Source organism: Battus philenor, unplaced genomic scaffold, assembly GCF_028537555.1.
Source record: "Battus philenor isolate CCGP_79_NKW_IND1 unplaced genomic scaffold, ilBatPhil1.0.hap1 SCAF_5, whole genome shotgun sequence".
NCBI classification, from domain to species: Eukaryota; Metazoa; Arthropoda; class Insecta; order Lepidoptera; family Papilionidae; genus Battus; species Battus philenor.
Window position 1 is genome coordinate 4044313 of NW_027181715.1, and position 20997 is coordinate 4065309.

General features: G+C 30.0%; 2 protein-coding genes across 2 annotated transcripts; one reads left to right on the forward strand and one right to left on the reverse strand.

Moving 5' to 3' along the window:
• Positions 1 to 135: 135 nt before the first annotated feature.
• On the reverse strand, positions 136 to 7354 carry LOC137929843 (uncharacterized). The gene is made up of 6 exons (XM_068772960.1): positions 7220 to 7354; positions 5018 to 5136; positions 4153 to 4465; positions 2271 to 2401; positions 505 to 721; positions 136 to 286 (listed from the first exon to the last, which is right to left on the reverse strand). The coding sequence occupies exons 1-6, from the start codon at positions 7338 to 7340 to the stop codon at positions 195 to 197; spliced, it is 993 nt and encodes a 330-aa protein (XP_068629061.1). The 5' UTR covers positions 7341 to 7354; the 3' UTR covers positions 136 to 194.
• Positions 7355 to 10380: 3026 nt separating this feature from the next.
• LOC137929485 (protein obstructor-E-like) lies at positions 10381 to 19616 on the forward strand. Its single transcript, XM_068772455.1, has 6 exons — positions 10381 to 10547; positions 13347 to 13509; positions 14979 to 15097; positions 16868 to 17068; positions 18386 to 18581; positions 19408 to 19616. Exons 1-6 carry the CDS (start codon positions 10499 to 10501, stop codon positions 19553 to 19555), a joined length of 876 nt encoding a protein of 291 aa, XP_068628556.1. The 5' UTR covers positions 10381 to 10498; the 3' UTR covers positions 19556 to 19616.
• The last annotated feature ends 1381 nt before the right edge of the window (positions 19617 to 20997 follow it).

Genomic DNA, 20997 nt, shown 5'->3' on the forward strand with positions numbered 1-20997 from the left:
GTTTTTACTGCAGTATGTAAATAAAACATGTACTCAAAAATATCTTTTGCTTTATTTCACCCAATGACAATCGTTTTTAATACATGTAAAAGTCAATTTAAAACCTCAATAACTTCACAAGGTTGATGGCTGCGTAATATATTTTATAGGAAAGCAGTTAATAAATTATAAGTCAATATATAATCTTCGAATGCTTACTCGGCTGTTTTAACATCCGCTATGCTTTTAAGTTTCAATTGACGGATTGCATCTTGACGTGACATCGCTACATGCGTTGATGTCCAAGCTAAAATATAAAAGAAAAATCGTGTAAAAATGTTTATACTTTGCTACATAAATCTTTATGGTGAAAGACACTTTAAAACGCATCCAGCGATATATAGTAAAAATTTGTATAACTAGGCAAATTTCATTAATATAACTGACATACAAATAATATTATACATTGTAAAAAATGAAAAAATTAAAGGGAATAAAAGTGTTAAAATCTTTTCTATTACTTACTTTTACTATCATAAAAAGTGTTGACAAAAACTGGCTTCGGATTGGAAACAATAGATGCAGTGGATTGTTCAATTGGAGTCGGGTCTTTTGTAGAGCTCGATGCGGACGATGTTGGTGACGTCATAGTTGCTGGAGGAGCATTTTCAGTTGTGACAGGATCAGATATGGAGGAGCTATTACAGTTTGCTGTTTCTTTAAATTCACATACTCCTCGACACTGAAAATATATTGAAGTTATTCCTTAAAAACAAAGTTTAATTGTAATATGTCAGGTTTGACCAATGTCGCGGGCTTTGCAAGACGGCTAACATCTTGATGAAATCTCATATCAATTACGTCTAATTTACATTGTAATTCCGTTAACTAACGCGTTTTTTTATGTTTAAGAGTTTAGTTGATTTAATCCACCGTTAAAATTTGCATAGGATAACAAACAGAAAAGCATACCTGTATGAAGAATTTATTACGAATATCTGAACAGATTCTTAGGTTTCTCACCTCTAACTACCTTGTATCTGATTATACAAAGCGCTAATTAATGTAGAAAAAACCTTGAATCAAATCATTACTATTAAATTAATAAGGAAAACATTCGTAAATTTTTTTCGTAAATTTTAAGACAAATGTCACTAAAGCTTTGAGCTTTGACAAGGAAAATGTCTTATTTTATTCGAGAATTAAAACATTGCCTTAGGTGTTATCGTCCGTAGGCGTTATAGGCGTATTATTCCTTTATCGCAAGAATATTTCATGAGATCGAATCACAAATAAGGAGATTCGTAGACGAACGAAAGTTTAACTTGGTAGATTGCTAAGTTGAAATGGCAAAGGGCAGGTAGCATAGAGCACAAAACAGATGGCTACCGGGACCTTAGTATACTAAAGTGTAGACCTCGGACAGTAAGCGCAACATAGGATATTTACCTGCAAAGTATACAAACGACCTTGTCAAAGTTGAAATCTATAGTAGAAAGTTATATTAAGTTTTTAATATCCTGCGGCTAACAATTCATTATTACTTAATGTATTTACCTATTATGACTCAAAGATTGACGTTATAAATTTCTGTTCTATTGTCAAAGTAAAACCAGCTAAAAAATAGATCCGAACAAGATAAGCGCCTTGCCCAAAATTAAAAGATACAAGGCTCTCATGAACAATTTCTCGGTTAAAGGTGCATAGCCATTTAATAAAATACCTTAAAGAATGTTTTAACGATTTTAACAAGTAAGTGTTAACGTGTGGGTGGCGTTTCGCCTTTAAGAAGTTAAGGAAAATATTGTCAGTAACAAATAAAATATTTATTTAATAAATATGTTGCAAGTTCATATCTGAGTCATTAAACCGTACTTGCCTTATTTTACTTACCTTGCAGTGTGCTTTTTTATAAACGTCTCTAAAAAAAATTTCCTCCTCGCACTAATTATTCAACATCAGCGGTACAAAGCTTCAATATAAGATAGATAATAATTAAGTTCTTTGATCATTATCTCATAATGTAAAGAAAAATAGAAAATTATTGTTTGCTAACTTGACAAGAATGTTTTAAATACGGAAATGTTTTTTAACACAATTTTTATTACTAAATCAAGTTGTGTAAATCTGATTTTATATTCGTTTTGTACAGATTACGTGACGATAAGATAGATAATTACCATGTATATATTACTGCTAAGAAACGACCTTATTACCTTGTAGAGATAAGAAGATAACCTCAAATTTTTTGCGGTTGTTTTCTCTGAATACTAGCTATAATTGTTTCTTACCGTGCTGTAGTGAAGGTCAGAGGGACATTTGAATCTGACCGGCAGGCCGTTTATGCATACGAAGAACTCGTTGCAGTTCGTTTCGTTACGAAACGTTAAGAAATCTTGACGACATCGTGGTTCGATGATATCTACAAAACGCATATAAATTTTATTAATTATCAAATATTACGAGTGCTTAGTAGTACGACAACAGTTTCATAAACTCGATTAAAGAATTAAGTAAATATTTTCCTTAAATACTTTTTATTCCTAAAATAGATATATTTATTTAAAAATATGTACTTTGTGATTTGTAGACTCATTAGTAGGGTTGATATTATAAATTGATTATGATTGATGACATTATCAAATATTGTCAAATTCTTTTAATAGAGCAACTGTTGTGTGCTGGTCATCTCTTCTTAGAAGATCAGCAATCCGAGCTGGTATTAGCTTACTCGTGGGCTGACTTTATAATTATAAATATAATAAACTATTCAAAAGTGCTTGTAAATGCCTGCTTGAATAAAGTCATTTTGAATTTGAATGTGTTTTCACTGCTTTTTACTTTGTAATATTTGTATATAAATTCATGAATCAGTTCAAAATTACTTTTTAGTGTTTTGCCAACGATAATAAAACTCGAGTAGAATCAATTTGAAGTTAAATAATTTTTTTATCAGACTAATTAATAAATTTTATCTAATTGGTAAATAAATAGCAATAAAATAGATTTATTTGAAGTTCTGCCGCTTTTTCTTAAAACAAATAAGTACTTTAGACACATTTACGTCCTATTGGATGAATGATATAATGTTGTTATAATGCCAAGACGTTGCGTAAGTTGAGAGTAACTTTACATAATATTCGAAGTGACATTTCCAACAACATCTGACGACATCTTTAAGTTTGTTCATGGATGAGCAACGTTATTTCAAATTTTATTTTCCGAAATCTAACAGGATGGGTTGAATTAAATATTTTCTTTAGTGACAGCTAAGGAACTCTCATAAAAACCAGTTTCATTTAATTCAAGAATTACTTATTACATTTATTTATATTATAGTTGCATATGCTTAGTGTACAATGTATGCATATTTACATCAGATTTCTTAAAGGAAATATTTATTATCTTTTCATTATTTTTTTTTGTATATTCAAGTTATATTTCGTTTCCATCAATTTATTATGCACAGTTAAAATTTCGTTTAACTGGTAGAGAATGCGTCAAGCGTTAGGTTCGCGTTGTACTTTATTAGCATAAGAAGTGTTAATATAAAGAATTTTTTTATATATACCATAAATTGTTAACAGAGGATTAAGGTAAGAAACTTCATAAGAACTTAAAATGTTACATACAAGGTATGAGTTTTGTACTACTTTTGTGTTATATTTTTGGTAATAATCTTTATTTGGCAAATTTTAGATGTTGTTACCAGTTTTATCATAAAACGGCGCGTGATTATAATCTAGAGTATGTTTTAGGAGTTAATGAAGTATTTTAAGGAGGTTGGGATATTATTTTAAGATATCTCTAAACTGTGCCCATAAAATATGTTTTATGTGTCTACATTAAGATAAATTTGCATCCTATTGTCTTCCTTGAATCGTATCCGTTTCCAAGGGTTTATCCTTAATGTTTTATTGAATAAAGAGAAATAAAATTACCAAAAACTTGATGAGTAGTTATTTGAAAAAAAAAATCATTGAGATCAGTTAAGTAGATGCGAATTTTATCGCAAATAAGAGTTGTAATAAATTTCATTTATAGTATATTTTTTGTGCAGAAAATTTGTTAATAAAATAATGCTTTTGAGTATTTAAAATATTCTCGTGGTAAATATCTAAAATGGACAATTAAATGTACACAAACAAGATACATTGCAATACACACACGTACCTTTAACTTTCCTATTCGCGCAGTCTACGTTAAATGAGTAATCACAATAACCGTTATTAGAGAACATCAATCCATCGGGACACTCTTCTTCGGACGCCCATCCATCCCAACAGTTCAAGAATTTGTAGCATTTCTCTGGCGAGGGTATTGGTTCTCTTTTTCCATTACAAAGTGGATTGATTTTTACCGCCGGATCACGTGTCGTAAGGAACAGTAGCTTGTTCTGGTATACTGGGTCATTATTAATTTGCTGGACTACCTCTTCCGAAATTGGTATCATGTATGCTATTGAAGAACCGCTAAAACTGGATGGCTGCAATTTTCAATTTTAAAATTAATGAAGTTAATAAATATAAAGAAATAAGCTAAAGACACGTTTGATTTCGGCAAAAGTAACAAACAAATATTTTGTAACACAAAATATTACATTTTTTAAAAAATATGTATCTTATCATCTCATCCTTTTAAAAATAAGGACGGTATACCTAGTACGTATTTCAACGTATTAAGGTTATTAAAAAGGGGACAAACGTCAAAGTAAACAAGGATACCATACATTTTATATCTACCCAAATATGTTTGAATAAAAACTTTTTGGTTTATCAAGTTGTATTTAGGAAAAGGTGAAATACTACACGTTACTTTTGACTGTGATAAATAACGTCAGAAGTCAAAGTCAACAAAAAAAAGAATTTATTAACATATTGTGGAATGAATTTTCTTTTTACTAATTAGCTAAAAAAAGTTACGTAATTTACTTTCCTTAAGTTTTTTCTCAGACTTTCCAAGTATCTGGATATCCGGGTTTAAATCACAATTTTTTTAGGTTTAAATAATTCAATTAATATAAAATAAATACACTCACCCTAATGAAGCTAAAAAACGGATTTTTCACGTTCCAGAGAATACTGTTTTCTTTACCACTAAAGTCATTGATGTAAGGATTGGAATATGTCTTAACTAAATTACCTTGTTCATCGTAAACTGCAAAAATAATACATGATTTTTTTTCATTTGATTATAATATTTTTGGAAAAAAAACCTGTAACTTCTACTCCGCAAAACAAAAAATAATGCAGCTAATTTACCATTTAGTAATTAATATATTATTATATGTACTGTTAATAGTAATATTTGTTTGGAGAAGGCTTATGTCCAGCTGTGGACTACCTAAGGCTAAAATGATGAGGATTAATTTTTAACCTAAGCCTTTCATGCACAGTAAGAAAATTTTATGTTAATTTATATAACATTTGATGATAAATAAAGTGTGAATTAATTAATGAAAGTAATTAATCAAAAATTAAATTTAAGGTTCATACTAACATAAATATAAAAATGGGCTTTAAAACTTTTGTTAAATACGAGGATAACATAAGTATAATAAGAAAAAGTACAATCATTAATCAAAAAGTTGAATAACGTCTGCTGCAGAGAGCGCATTCACAATTTTAGATTAATCTTGTGCGCAAAGGATATTATAAAGCTTAAAGCTTGTCGGAAGACATTAGGCGCGATGCAGATGATACGTGGACAGCTGAATGCGGCCGGCGTACGAAGCTCTGACATGTAACATGCTGTGGACGCTATAGTACCAACAACCGCATTCAATTGTAAAGCTGGCAAGGGATGATAAAATTCTCATTTGCTTTTACAATGTTGCTACGGTCAACGAACTAGCCCTATTATCTCCGTTATTTTGTTATATGTAAATTTATCACTAGATTTAATAAAAATCTAGATTAGATGTTTTATTCATAACATACTCAAAACATTTTATTGGCTTAACAAGTTTAAATTTTTATAGAAAATTAGGTTGTTTTTTTATTAAGACATTTAATAAATTAAAATTTGCGTCGGGAATATTTTAATTTAATGCATATAAATATCTTGGACTAAAAAAGAGAGAAAGGTAAGATTTATACCAGTTATTCGAACCAAAGACCAAGATAGATATATAACATTAATTCCAAGTACAAACATTACGTTCTTTTTTTCTAAAGATGACACTAACAATGCTGAATAGTATTCATGTCCGAAATACTGTGTATTCGTTTATAATAATAAACATTTATACTATGTAACATATCTGGCAGTATTGACCGTGAATGTTATTCTTATTAGGCGGAGAAGTTATCCCCATGTAATGACTGGATAAATTGGATACTGATAGTCGTTTTGTACGCGCATCTTATCACGCGATGGTTAAAGTTATTGAATTTCACCACGCCATTGTACTTTTGTATACTTTTTTATCGTCATATATTAAATAATAGATTTAGCCTTTATTTTTTGTTAAATTAAAAATCTGGTTAACAGACGTTGTTTAGACATACATAAGTATTTAATATTCATAAAGGCCTTTCAATTAGGTCTATTCCACAAACTAGTTATTTTAATTCTTTATATAAATTTTTTTAAAAATAGTCAGAATATTTTTTTAAAATATATCTAATAAAATATCGTTTGACATATTTCATCAAAACAGTAAATAGATCGAAGAAGAATGCAACCAAGAAGTCAAATAAAGCAAAGTACATTAGTTTTTGATATGGTTAAAGATTTTTACTGTTACCTTTTCTTAGATAAGTTAATTTACAATTTATTTAAATTAAATGTTTCAAAGGTAAATAAATAAAATATGCAAAAGATAAATGAAAATCCCTAAAATAACTGTGTTTAAATGCTTAATATAAATTATAAAAATTCAATATACGTAGTTATATACAGACTACAAAATGAACTATAAATTTTCTCGAGATAATATGAATATAATTTATATATATCTGTTTGTATGTGTATTATATGCCTTCTTTTATTTTGCAATTTTGAAAAACCAAAATATCGCGCTTATAATAAACTGTTTGTGTTTATAAATATATATATATATATACACACACACAAAAATATATATACATATATATATATATATATATTAACACAAATTATGAAAAACTTTTTTAATAGTAAATAACAAAATATTAATCGTACTTTAATATTTGAATTAATAACAAGTACTACAAAAATCATATTTATTTAAAAAGGTAATGTGAAATTGCGTACTCACACAAAAGTCTCCTTTGTCGGTTGTTCTCTTGAGAATTGTTTTCTAAAAGAGAATTTGTTTCTTCGGCGTAACCGCTGGTTGCTAACAGCGCCAAAATAATTAATGTGACTATCTCGAACATTGCTGTTAACTCTGTTGTACCTCGGTGCCACTGAGCCAGGGCAATGTCAGGGCTGAACTCAGATCCTAGCTTTTATAGAACCGCAGGTCGTATACACCCATATATACGTGGGCTCTAATTTTAGTCTGGACATTAAAGGATAGCTTAAAAGGATATGCCTGTTTGAAAATGTACTCACATGTAATTCTGTACATTTAAACACTTTTGTTGTTTCCTTTGTGCTGTATATGTTTTGCAATTACTTAATAGTAGCAATAAAATTATGTTTCATTCGCATTGTTCAAAGATGTTTTGTACGTTTATTTCTTCATAATTTATTTTTAAATTAGTCACCAATATCACATGTATTAAAATATTTATAAATACACGTTCATAAATATTTGACGTGTATAAAATATAAAAGTTTACTATTTCTGTAACCATCGATATAGATGATGTCTTAAAATTCTTAGAAAGCACAAAAGTATCGAATATAAAACGAGATACCCAAATGTCCTATGCCAATAATAAATGTTAATGTAAACTTTAAAAATATTCTCAGTATGCTAGGAAATTTTTAAACATTAAATTACACAGTAAAAATTATTATGTACAGAATACATAATATTTATATTTCAGATTAACCGTGCATGCCAATTATTCTGTGAATAAAGTGAAATTATTTTTTTGAATCGCTTAATTGGATAGCCAGATACAATGTAGACAATAAAGAATAAAAAGTTTACAAAGCACATAGTTTATAAGTGTGAAAGTTACTTGAAGTAGTGGTATAAATTAAAAACAATAAAAGGTCACGATACTTTTATCTTGTATGTTATTTATTATTACACAAATAATTTAGTTTATAAATTTTTATTACAGGGAATATCCCAAAATAGTGTGTTGGATAGAGGCAATGCTTTTGACATACCGCCTTTGAATCTAGGGAGCCATCTAAATGCATCAATGCATCAAGATTCTCGACAAGCATCTTGATAAAATACTATGCATTTCATATTATTTAAATGTAACTATATGATATCTTTTATGTACATCTCTTTGAGATCTCGTTAGGTCGTTGCTTTCAAATGTAACTTTAATTAGGAATACCTTTTTATGTACATTTAAAATGTTAATTTGCATATTCCCTTGTACAGTGTCCAGTGGGCGGTTGGGGTGTTCGCTGTTCTATTTAAGTATCTACGTCCGCCCTTGCGTGGATTTTATTTATATTTATTTTAAAAATTCTTAACAATCTATACCTGTACTTACAACAAATATAATTGTGATAATTTAAATTTTAAAAAGGCATAAATCCATAATCATCTATTTAAATAGTAAGTTGCAATGTATCTTTGAGTTATAGTGATTGTCTTTTTTTAACTAATTTATATTACATGCACTAAATTTTTATCTTTAATTGTTACATTTGTGTCTCGTTTTATTTTCATTTTGTAAATTTTATAGTTTACTTGAATGTAATTTATTGAAATATAATATGTTACTAAGAATAAATGATTTTGTTTGTTTTAATGAATAAATGATTTTAAGCACTACTATAAAAAAAACTAGTCTTGGTTTTTATTATAAGGAAGCCATGAAACATACAGTATAGCTATCTATTAAAATATAGTACTATAAAATGATTGTACGGCTCTACTAAAGAATTTTAATACAAAATCTAATAAGGTATTACGTCTTTGTTTGCTACTTATAATGGAGAACAGGATTTTAATGGTGACACATTACTGTTTGGGAGCAAATAGTACCATAATAGATTTTTTTGGATCGAAATGTGGCTGCTGCTCAAATGGCATTTGCCGTTGCCGCGGGTTTGGGAGAGCAGGAAGCAGAGGGCGCCTTGTCTAAGTCCTCTTTTAAAGTAAAGAAGTTCTAAGGCGCCTGGGAGAGCCTGGGCTTGAGCTGCTACATATTAATAATTTAATTTTTTTTAGGAGTTTGCCGATAACTTTCATCGACTTGGTGATCGCTTCACGAAGTAAGTATGCTCACGGGACCTCACGTGCGGACCACGGCCTGGTCTGTTACTCGTTATTAATACCCTCTTAGCATTCTGACACAAAAGCGCCTGAGAGAGATGTTACCGCCACGGTATTTAGGTACTAAATGTTGCTTATCCATTTATTTTTTAGACATCACGCGATGGTGTTAATCAACTTTTCTTTTTGCGTGCGTTTATATTTGACTAAAGTCAAAGAAGTGCACATTCGTCTGGTAAGTAATCAATACATTTTTTAAAAATACTGTTTATTTACACAGTCCAAGAATCAGACTTTGTAACTTATTTATATATATATATATATATATATATATATATATATATATATTTATATATATATTTATTTATTTCAATATTTTGTTTATTAAGTAAAATAACATAATTTAGCGAAATCACGTACGCGTAGACTGTGCGTACATTAGTTTTAGAAAAACTAGTATAGTTGTCGAATTCAATGTTGTTTTCCTTGGACCACCAATAATAAATTGATAATTAATGATTTGTTGAAACTTTTCTTAGTGTTTTTAATAATATAAAAAATAATCTTAAATTGTCTAAGTACGATTTATTTTAACTATAAAGAAGTGTATTTTAGACAAGTCTAAGTGAATATCAACTTCTTTTAAAAAGTGTCATCAAGTTAGCCGGGTCGCGTTAACCTACATACCTAAGTTAAGCAACATAGTATTTAACCTTAATTAGCAAAGCCACATTGTTAAAATATGATTCATAGAGAAATAACTATTAATTATGTATTATTTAAATTGAATAGTTTCCCAGTTGTATTTACGATGCGCTACTATGTAAAACTATATTCATAATGCCCTTAATTTTATTTATACATTTTTTTAATTTTGTACAATGGGTGCTTAGTGGTAATTGTCTTGCAGAATGCGTAGAACAATAACAGGATCCAATTTACCTAAAGAGTATGCTCATGAGTGAAGAGTGTAGATATAATATAATTTTTGTTGTGTGGGAGCGAGGAAGTTGCTGTCAACGTAGCCTTTCGCTCAGCCATTCTTCAGCTAAGAACGGATGACAAAAACTGTTATGCTCAGTGCGCTGTGGAACTCAGCGCAGGCGTCAAGTTTATATAACTTACATTGTATTGATATTTATATTATAAGTAGTACATAGTAATTAATTACAACTGAAGATGGCATTTCGGGCGAAAGTTGGACTAATTTTTTTGGCATGTTTAATAGGTGAGTGATCATTTTGTTATTAAGAAAAAATAATGGAATGTATGTACAAAAATATTACAATGAGATACTTCAAATTAAAAAATATTATTTGCATACTTTATTCATATAATCATGGTGTTAAATTTAAATGCTGAAAAGTAACTAATACATTTTTGTGATAGAAAAGACATCAACGCGCTGTTCTAGTACACATTTGAGCACGATTAAGTTTGTCAAGAAATTTTCTCATTATTTTTTAAATTTCTAATACACATTTATTGACAGCAAAATTATTTTGAAATGCTTTTTTTATTATAAAAGTATTATGTTGATTTTCTTAAACCGTATCGTAAGAATGTCATGGTCACGAAGAACGCTTAGATAGTCTTGTATTGGCGAAGTAATTTTGGCACAACTTTCATACGACCGTTGGTTGAGTATGGTTAGGTAAGAGAGAAACTAGCTCAAAATATTGCTACACTATGCTTTGTTCAATTAATATTTCTCATGATTGCAGTTTTTTACGTATCTATTTTAAGAATATTAGCCAAAATTTAAACATGTTACGAATACAAAAGTGTATGTTAATTAAATTAATATCTACATTTGAAGAAGAAGTCGGACAGTATTAGACAACTATTCTTGAAATTTAACAAGAAATTTTACAATTTGTAATGTTTAACTTTACAAAGCAGATACGCGATATTCATTTTTCGATCATATAGTTTTTTAATTACAAATTTCTTTACTTCCAATATCTAAAGTAATTTACGAAGACTTACAAATTTTTATTTTCATGTACATTTATATATTATATACATACATATTTTGTTATTAAATACCATTCTTGTTCTTATCGAATTGAATACATCGAATAATAGAATGTACTGAATATTTAGCCTGAACTGTTCAAACAATTTGCTGTATAAGGTAAGGTAGAAGTTCAACAGCCAAGGCTATCAGAGTATGCGGATCTAGGCGGCGATAGTAAAAACCAATGGTTTAGATAAATATCTGGCAACGGCGACATCTTGATATGCGGTGCAACGCACATAAATTTTAAGCAAACGGCTTTGTATGTAACTTACAATATTCGTTTGTTCTCGGCTTTTGAATAATGTTTATGTAATGGATAGCTAAACTTACTAAACTTTCTAGCTTACCAACGTGTTATAAAATCTGAACAATTAGTTATAATTAATACAAGGCACAGGTATTAGACGTAATATTAGAAAATATATATAAACTCATTACGTATACATAGGCTACCCTTATAGGAGTTTTATTTTTCCATTTATTTAATAAACTTGTGTTTTTAAATAATTGTTAACTGGTTATAAGAATTTATCTAATTAACAACGAAAGTAAGAATTGCTATTAATCCAGCTCCAAGACCGTGGCCGACTCACACTAGGAAGCATACAGGTGTTCAATGTTAACTAGTTACAGTTGTCCCACACAAGTCAGACAGGAAATTTCTCGGTCAACGAGTGATATGCAAAAATAATTTAAATACTCAATTACTAATGCTATATCATAATTACTTTTTTCGTTACGTAAATATCATAGGAATATCACCAATAAGAGTATTAAAACACGTTTTATTGTAGGTATGACCGCACCTTTATAATACGAGTATAAAATATTTTGCAGTGAACGAACATTCCATTTCTCGTCGAAGTAACTATGCCACTTATTTATTTTACGTCTATAGAATAAAATAGTGTATCTTCGATGGAGAAAAAGAACTAAGAAATAATCCTTTTTAAACAGTTTGAGGCTAGTAAAAACTCTTGATTTGAAATAATAAATTTTCTTATACGTATCTGAATCCTAAACTATCCACACGGTACAGCGAAACAAAATCAATGCTTTTGGAATGTTGTACTGGCAAAGTATGCTACGCATATCAGAGACTGCCAGAGGGGCAGAAAGATCTGTTCTCGAACGACACAAGTAGATTCTAAGAGAGGGAAGCGGACTCTTCGGAGGGAACTTGAGAATATCGATAAGCTAGATGTAGTAGGAAAAGTACTGTGAAAGAGGGCGTTCTGCGTTTGACGAGCCTCACTATAAAGGAAGCACTTTGAAAACCCGATTATAGATATCCATTGAGGCAACCAGTTGAATTCTCGTCCAAGGCTGTCCAGGAAGGGCATAAACTTTACCAATGAAGATAAACGAGCGAAAAAAAGAAATGGTTTAAATTTATTCCTATTATTACAATGTGGGATAGCAGAAGATCCCGCAACAAACTCAGTTAGTTTTTCTTTCTGTAATCACTTTCACAAATGTCCATAATACAGTAACCAGAGTAATATTTTTGCCATAATCTAAAGTCGTTTCAAATAATTTATACTTAATTAGAATTTTGTCACTAACTGTTGTTTAAAAAACTTTTAATATTTATTGCATAATAACATTCAGTCGTTACACGGAAGTTATATTATTGTAAAAGCACACTTAGTTACCTATGAAGGAGTTACTAATTAAATAGAGCTTAGAGAAAGGTTTAATAATCTTGTTAAGCAAGCAACATTCAACAACGCTCTTGTTTCATCAAACAATGAGATCTCACCCGTGTGTCCCGATGTAAGTCAGTGGGGTCAAACTGTTTGGCCAATACACTCCAAATTAATATAATATACACTATGTTATTACTTAAGCAACATTAGACTGATCCTGAGATAAGTTTACGTCAGGTCCTAGATTTAATTTCTCCTTTATCATAGAAAACTAAACATTTAGAGCAAACATGACTTGTCTCATTCTGTTGGTTTGCAGTAATTTAAAAATAATGCAATATAATTATTTCCACAGCATTGGGTTCATCAGCTGTACCAAAGAACTCTAAGCGAAAACCCGCGAATCCTCCAGCAAGAGCAGCAGCCGATCCTGAGAAAGACGCAGAGATCACAAGCTCCTGCCCGGATGACGGATTCTTCGCAGACGCCGAACAATGCGATAAATACTACGAATGCAGGTTGGTATTCTCTCGAAGTTGTAATGTTAAAATTAGTATAAATTAAAACTCCTTAACCTTGATCATTCGTACAAATACTGATAATGTATATAGTGTGCAATAAATAAAACCATACATGTTATAATTAGTTTGCTCATTACACAAAAGTCGATATAACTAGAGCGTGAAATTTTCCTATTTGCAATATTAATTGTTTTATGAATGTACCGATTTTTTGCATAACATGTAACGATATTTTTCAACTAACAATTAAATTTCCGAAACTAAGGTATTATTAACAAGTAAAATATTATTATTAGTTTAAGCTAAATATAAACTTGTTAAGATTAATTATAAAGTTTTTTTTTAAATTTATATATCGTACTAGCTACTGCAAGAATCAAGTGCAAAATTGGAATCGTTTAAAAAATATATTTTTTTAACACTATCGAAGAATGATCGTGATCTCAGGAAATTAATTCAAGTTATTTTAATTCATTTGTATGCGAGAATGAGGAATTGTGTTCAATACCATCTTTGAATCATGAGCGAATAAGAAATTGAATCAATTCATTTAAGTTAATTAAGTAGGTTTAGAGCAGACGAATTAATATGGTAAATTAAATAAGTATAATTTATGTAAAAAACTATTTAAAAAAATGTTAATTAATAAAGATATTTTGGAACAGATAAATAATGATGAACGCAGTCATGATCAGGTCTTTATCGTTCAAATAAGGAAAACGGTTATTTATTTATCATAAATCTTATCTTTGAGTATACTACAAATGACAAATTTATGATTGGCTAAATTTGAAGTTTTAACGTCACGTGTAAGTCTCTGCAATAAGTTGCAAATTCCTACCACGCGTATTGGAAAATATTTCATGGCATACTTTACCTTTACAAAGACTTTACCTTGTTAGTGCATTGACTTTTAGTGACTTGTTTATTAAGAAATTATAAACGAGAAGTTTGAACGTTCTACCCTTTAGTTAAATATTTGAACTTTTGATAAATACACAAAATATATCTTTGCTAAATTATAGAATTAAAAATAACTTTATACACATTTTTTTATTTATTTGAGATTTATAAACACGGCGTTTATCTAATAAACTATAAGACAAAAAACGTGCTATTTTAAGTTGTATAGCCTGCAGTATATAATATTTTGGATTAAGGATGTGTTTTAATAAATCATTGACTAGGTTTATTATGCCTTAAATTATATAAATCAAATAATTAATAAAATAAATCCTATTTTTGTATCTTACATGTATATAATTTCGCGCATTATCGCGGATAATTTCTGGATGCGGGCAGTGAAAAATCGGTCATCGTGGTGAAATTTTGGGGAAATTATGCGTTGTAGTAGGCATCTATCGGCTTACATTATAATAATAATAATTTACTTCTAGCTTGCAATAAAGAATTTTTATATTGTTTTAGTATTTAAGGTATTAAAAATGAATCCGCGTGCTTTCTAGGAATGGAGAGATAATTGAGAAGCTCTGCCCTGATGGTATGGTGTTCAACGACTACAGCTCTCAGGAAGAAAAGTGCGATTTGCCCTTCAACCTCGACTGCTCGCAGCGGCCCAAGCTACGTGAGTAAACTTTTAATGTCAATAAACTAGGTCATATGCCATCACACATATCAAATGGGGTACCGTACGTCGTACGTTTTTGTAGCGAGCATTTGTAATGTAAAACAAAATTATTTATAGGTTGTTGTTGTATTTACATTTGTAAAGTTCATAATTCTGAGCCACAATTTTTCTCTTACGCAGATTTTATAAGGATTGGACTCACGTGTCTCATGAATTTTTGACTTACACATGCATGATTGTTTACGATGTTTTCCTTCATCATTTGTTAATCATGTTTTAGTTTTATAAATCATACGAATTGTGCCGTTTTCCGGGAATCGAATCTGCGAAATTGACGAAGTATTGCATTTATATCAATTATGTATTGACCTTAAAGTCACTCAATTTATTTTATTCTAAATTCAAAGTGATAAAACAATTACTCGAAGCGGCAGTGATTAGTTTTAATTGGCACTGCCAATAATGAAAGGCATTCGCAACCGTTGCGGTCATTTGTGAATGTTTTTATGTCATTGACCAATGACAATATTAAATAATAAGTAACGCTGAACTAATTACTTACAATCACGACAAGTTTAAAACCCAAAAAACGCGTGTGAAAAATTTTAAACACTTTCAAAGTTTTATTTTTATATTTATTGATTATAACTGACGGAACTTATACCAGACGAGTAAAAAAATACTTCGCTTTTTAAGCAGATGAAATTTTTAAAATGTTAGAAATACACATCATGAATATGTCACAGATTCTATTAACATTTGAAATTGGTTGTATTTGTGGCTGGTAATTTAAAGGTCAGCGCACACGTGAGCATTCGGGGCACGTGTTGCTATTTTAATACGACGTCGCATCAGTGTACACTACGGCTATATTGTAAAGGTTATCTATATCGAAACAACTTTCACATCTCAAGGGAAACATGGCCTTGAGAGTCGGGTGGATACGTAGTAATCGATTCGTTTGGGCTTGCAAAATTAATATGGAATTAATTTACTTCCACGTTTTATGGAAAAAATTTTATTAGATATTCTGAAAATAGTAATTTAATAAAAATGTTATTAAGGTCATTGATAGGTTAAAGTTTAAATTGAGAATGAAAGTAATCATTTTTTTCTGTTCATATTTTAAAATGCCTTGGTAGGTATCTACAATAAATTAATATTTTAATTATGATTACTAAATATTTAAGCAATTTACTGTTTAAGGTTCAAGACTTTTCTCAGAAATATGCTCACTATGGGCCATAATCAACTACTCTGTTCTGATAGAAGTAAATAACACAAAAGAAATATTTGTTTTGTTGTGAATTCCTTAGGTGTCAAGTACACTTTTTCTTACGATTTTTTCCTTCGTCTGTCTTAGCGTACAGTATGAGTGTCTGCCGGGATTCAAATGTTACTTACGATCTACAACACAGTTCTTTGTCATTAGATTTCTATCGCCTTGTGGAAAAAAAGGTCACTTTGCCTATCTCCGCCATTTTTAGCCATAAAATTATGAAAAAAATTGACAATGTATATGGGATCACGTAGATTGCAAATATTTTAAAACCCAATAAAATAATAACGGTTATGTTCATTTTATTTGGTGGCAGCGGAATTTTTTTTTTAAATTAGTTCTCTGGAGTTAGTCAATGCCAGCCTTATCTTTCGATTTAAGATTGGCTTTGATTAATGGGATATTTTACATTTGAATAAATGTATTAAAATGGGATATGTCTCAATGTTTTTTAAAATTTTTGTAATGATATGCGTTTTTATCTACAGAGACACCAATACCAGCACTCCACTGTCCCCGTCAAAATGGTTACTTCTCACACGAGGATCCCAAAGAATGCGGCAAGTTCTACTACTGTGTAGATGGTAAATTCAACATGATCACGTGCCCAGACGGTTTGGTGTACAATGACAAGACCGGCATCTGCACATGGCCCGATGAAGCCAAGAAGAAGGGTTGCGGTGCTGCTGGTAAATAAACTCATTTTTAATAAAAAAAGGTTATAGCTTTTATAAGTTAGTGACAATAAAAATGCTTTTAATTCTAATATCATAGATATATACACACACACAAGTATGCACCGAATAAAAATCCAATATCTACATTACATGCAATCAACTAATAGGCAAGAAGTCTCCGATTAAGCGTTTAAATTAAAAGTTTTGCTTGTATAACGAGGTGACATACACACATTCACACATATTAAGGCATAATTAATAATGATTAAACATTAGCTGTACTGTAGTAAAAGAATGAAATAGTATTTAATTTTTTCTTAAATTTTAAATTTCTGTCTGCATACTTTGTCTACGAATATGTTCCGCTCCGTAAAAATGACGCTGACGTTATACGGTCTTTAACTGGTACAGCCGCCAAAGACACAAAGATAAGTGATTAGTGGCAATTATAAATAAATAAATAAAAATACTTTTACCTAGCAGAAGGCGTCTTTCGACGTGAATGAATGATTCATTTATTCAGATAAAAATATATCACAAATATACAGAAATAAATATATAATATTATTAGGAACAAAATTTGATATTCCGTTTCAGAACATTATTTAAATCACAAATGTGTTTTATTATCATTTGTCGTTGTTTGCCGGTTGGCATTTATATCTATACCATATACAAGATGAAGTGAGCGTGGAGACCACTAAGCTTAAAATCTCCATACAGTGAATAAACTCGAGGACTCCCGCGGGTGCCTTTGAATTTACGTTAGTTACTCCACCAGATTGTGAGCTTCCAAAACTTTTAGGATGCTTTTGCAGAAGTTTTATAAAGTGAGGATCGCTGGAAGAGAAATTCACTTTCGTCTGTCATTCGTTACGCAGTCTGGTTTAAATGGGACTTCCGAGATAGAGCTTGATTAAAGCATATACGTTGATACCATTAATTTAAAAGAAATTTTTTTTATTCAAACTTTTTCTAATTTCTACTCGGTGACTGGTTATATGTGTAAAAGCGTTAAAGTGGTGAATGTATAGCCTATTCATAAGCTAAAAAGAAAACTTAAAATCTTTTTCCACTTTTACCACTGAATGGCATTAATACTTAAATTCATTTTAATTTGTAATAATTAAAATTTCGAAAACGTTTTTATAAGCATTTCGTAATTCATTATTTCTCAAAAACATTGATCTATGTATGTCCTATTTGCATTCATTCCTTTGAAGCTTTTAAACCTACAGGTAATTAATCTGTACACGCTCGGTCAACATTTTGCGCTAAATTAAAATAATAATTTAGTAATAAAATTATATGATACATTAATTTTTTCAGAGGTATTCCAATTCGACTGCCCAGCTGTAAACGAGACCTTTGGACTTACACACCCTCGTTATGCTGACCCAGAAGATTGTCAATTCTTCTATGTCTGTATCAACGGAAACACACCGCGTCGCTCTGGCTGCAAGCTCGGACAAGCTTTCGATGACGTCAGCAAAAAGTGCGAATGGGCAAGAAAAGTCCCTGAATGGTAAGAGTCATTTTCAGTCAACAGGACGTCCACTACTGGACATAGCCCTTCCCCGTAGATTTACAATAGAATCGGTGAAAAGCGACCAGCATAAGGTCGTAATTGCGCTTCCTAGTCTGTGATCTCCACTTCAGAAGCTTACGGTCTCAAAGGCCATCGCTTTTGTGGGTTATTTGGTCTCTGCCACTGCTTTCTTAACTTTCTAACATGGTTATATCTATTATTGCTGATGTCATAGATAAATCCCAGCATAGCCATGATTTTTGAGCGAATGTGAGTTTGACTACTAGCCCAGATTTAAAGCCGTTATGAGGCACTAAAGAATATCGTACGAGAAGATGTTTAGAAAAATCATTCTTATAATGCAATATTATCATTATTTTTCTTAAATGTCTTTGTCTTAAAACAAAAATTGCTTTTGTATATAAATTTAAAAATCTACACAACAATTACATTACTAAAAATATTGTTGTATTAGATCGACTAAGGACAGAGATCATTACCATTTTATATAATATTTTCATATTTCAAATATATAAACAGACCTTCATTTTTAAACGTTTTGGTAGTAACATTGAAACATTTTAAATTACATAAAGAGTATTTTCACATAGAACGGGGAACAAATTTCTGTTACGCAAAATATTACCGTAGTAGTACTCAATATAATATAATATAATATAATATAATATAATATAATATAATATAATATAATATAATATAATATAATATAATATAATATAATATAATATAATATAATATAATATAATATAATATAATATAATATAATATAATAATGTTTAAAAAATATTAAATTTTCTTACAGCGCGGATTGGTACAAAGGACAGCTGACTGATGCTGAGCTAGACGCTTTGGAGAATCCGCCTACTCCGAAACCTAAACCCGCTGGTTCTCAGCCGTCAAGACGTAAACCACAGCGTCCGAAAGCAAAGGAAGTAGAGATTGAAGAGTAGTGTTACAATTTAGTTAGATAAATAAAATAAGTCTAAACACCTCCTACTTAGTTTCATTTGAATGTATTTTACATTGTTGTTATTTTGAAACTTCTCTGACTGGAGTTTTAAATACTAAACTAAGAATTTACAAAATTACTAACTTTAGTCACTTTTATAATTATCCTGAGATTTTTTTAATTTTACTTCTTTAATACTTGTGATTAAACCTGTGACTACGAAATTAAAGTTTTCAAATAGTTGGTTTCTTTTGTAGTGAACCTACTTCTACATCTGTGGAAAATTATTGTACATAGACGTGATATAACTTTTTAATTCGATCCTTTATTAATAAAAAAAATGTTGTTTAAAACGTAGTGTTTATTGTAATGTTTTTCCAACACAGGCAACATACAATTGATCTTGTTAAAATAGAATTAAGATTATGTTACAAACTCCCAATGACCGTAATGGCGATTTATTTATAGACATTTAAAAAGCAAGTCACACTGTAAATTATTTATTTCACCAGTAAAACCTACTACAAAGTATTCGGAAACATTGTTACAAAGAATTAGTCAGTAAATATTTTAGTCGTTCTCATTTATGCCGTGACTAAGAGAAATAGCGATTCATTTTGTATTAACGTGTTTCAGTTTGTAACACGCTATAGTTAGTTTGATTAGACAGCAAGTGAAAAAGCAGTTTTGATAATTTCAATCAGCTGTTTAACAAACACAAAAATATGTGGTCGTCGTTTTTATAAAATAATAAATTATTTCATTGAATCATGGAGGTGTAAACAAATAGCACTAGATAGGCAATAAATATTGCTTGATGTAATAGTTGCCTTGGTAAAATGGTTTTCAGCATCTCAATCTACCCAAAATATGTAGAGAAATGAAAGTGTGAAGGCAAGTTGAATTACAGAAAAGTGTTAATGAAACATACCTCTTTAAAAGGTTGGTGTATGAAATCTCTATGTCACCAGAGCTTGGTTCCAATACATAAAGAATTAATTTAAAAAAGCAAGATCTGGGTGGCCCCCTAATTAGCGTACATGAAACTCTATCTTGCTATTACGGGTTTTGTTATACAAAATCTTTGACAATAGCATACCTGCACTACTTACTTCGATTAATTTAATAAACAGTCTAATCTTTGTATTTAATTTTGTTTATGTTATTGTTTCACTAGATTAGTTTATCGGCGATTTATTATGACAATTTGTGAACGTATAAAATTTACAATTATATTGAGTTCTTTAATAGCATCCCTCAACTGAAAACTATGATAGTTCCAAGCGCACGGTTTTGAAAAGAGGTCATAGCATACTTAGAAGGGTTTTTTTAAGATAATTTTACATTATTTTTAAAACAGTAGCATAGTAATTTGTTCTCGAACTTAATTATCATAGAATGTACATTAAAATAACCGTCTTTAACAATTTTTTGTTAAATAAA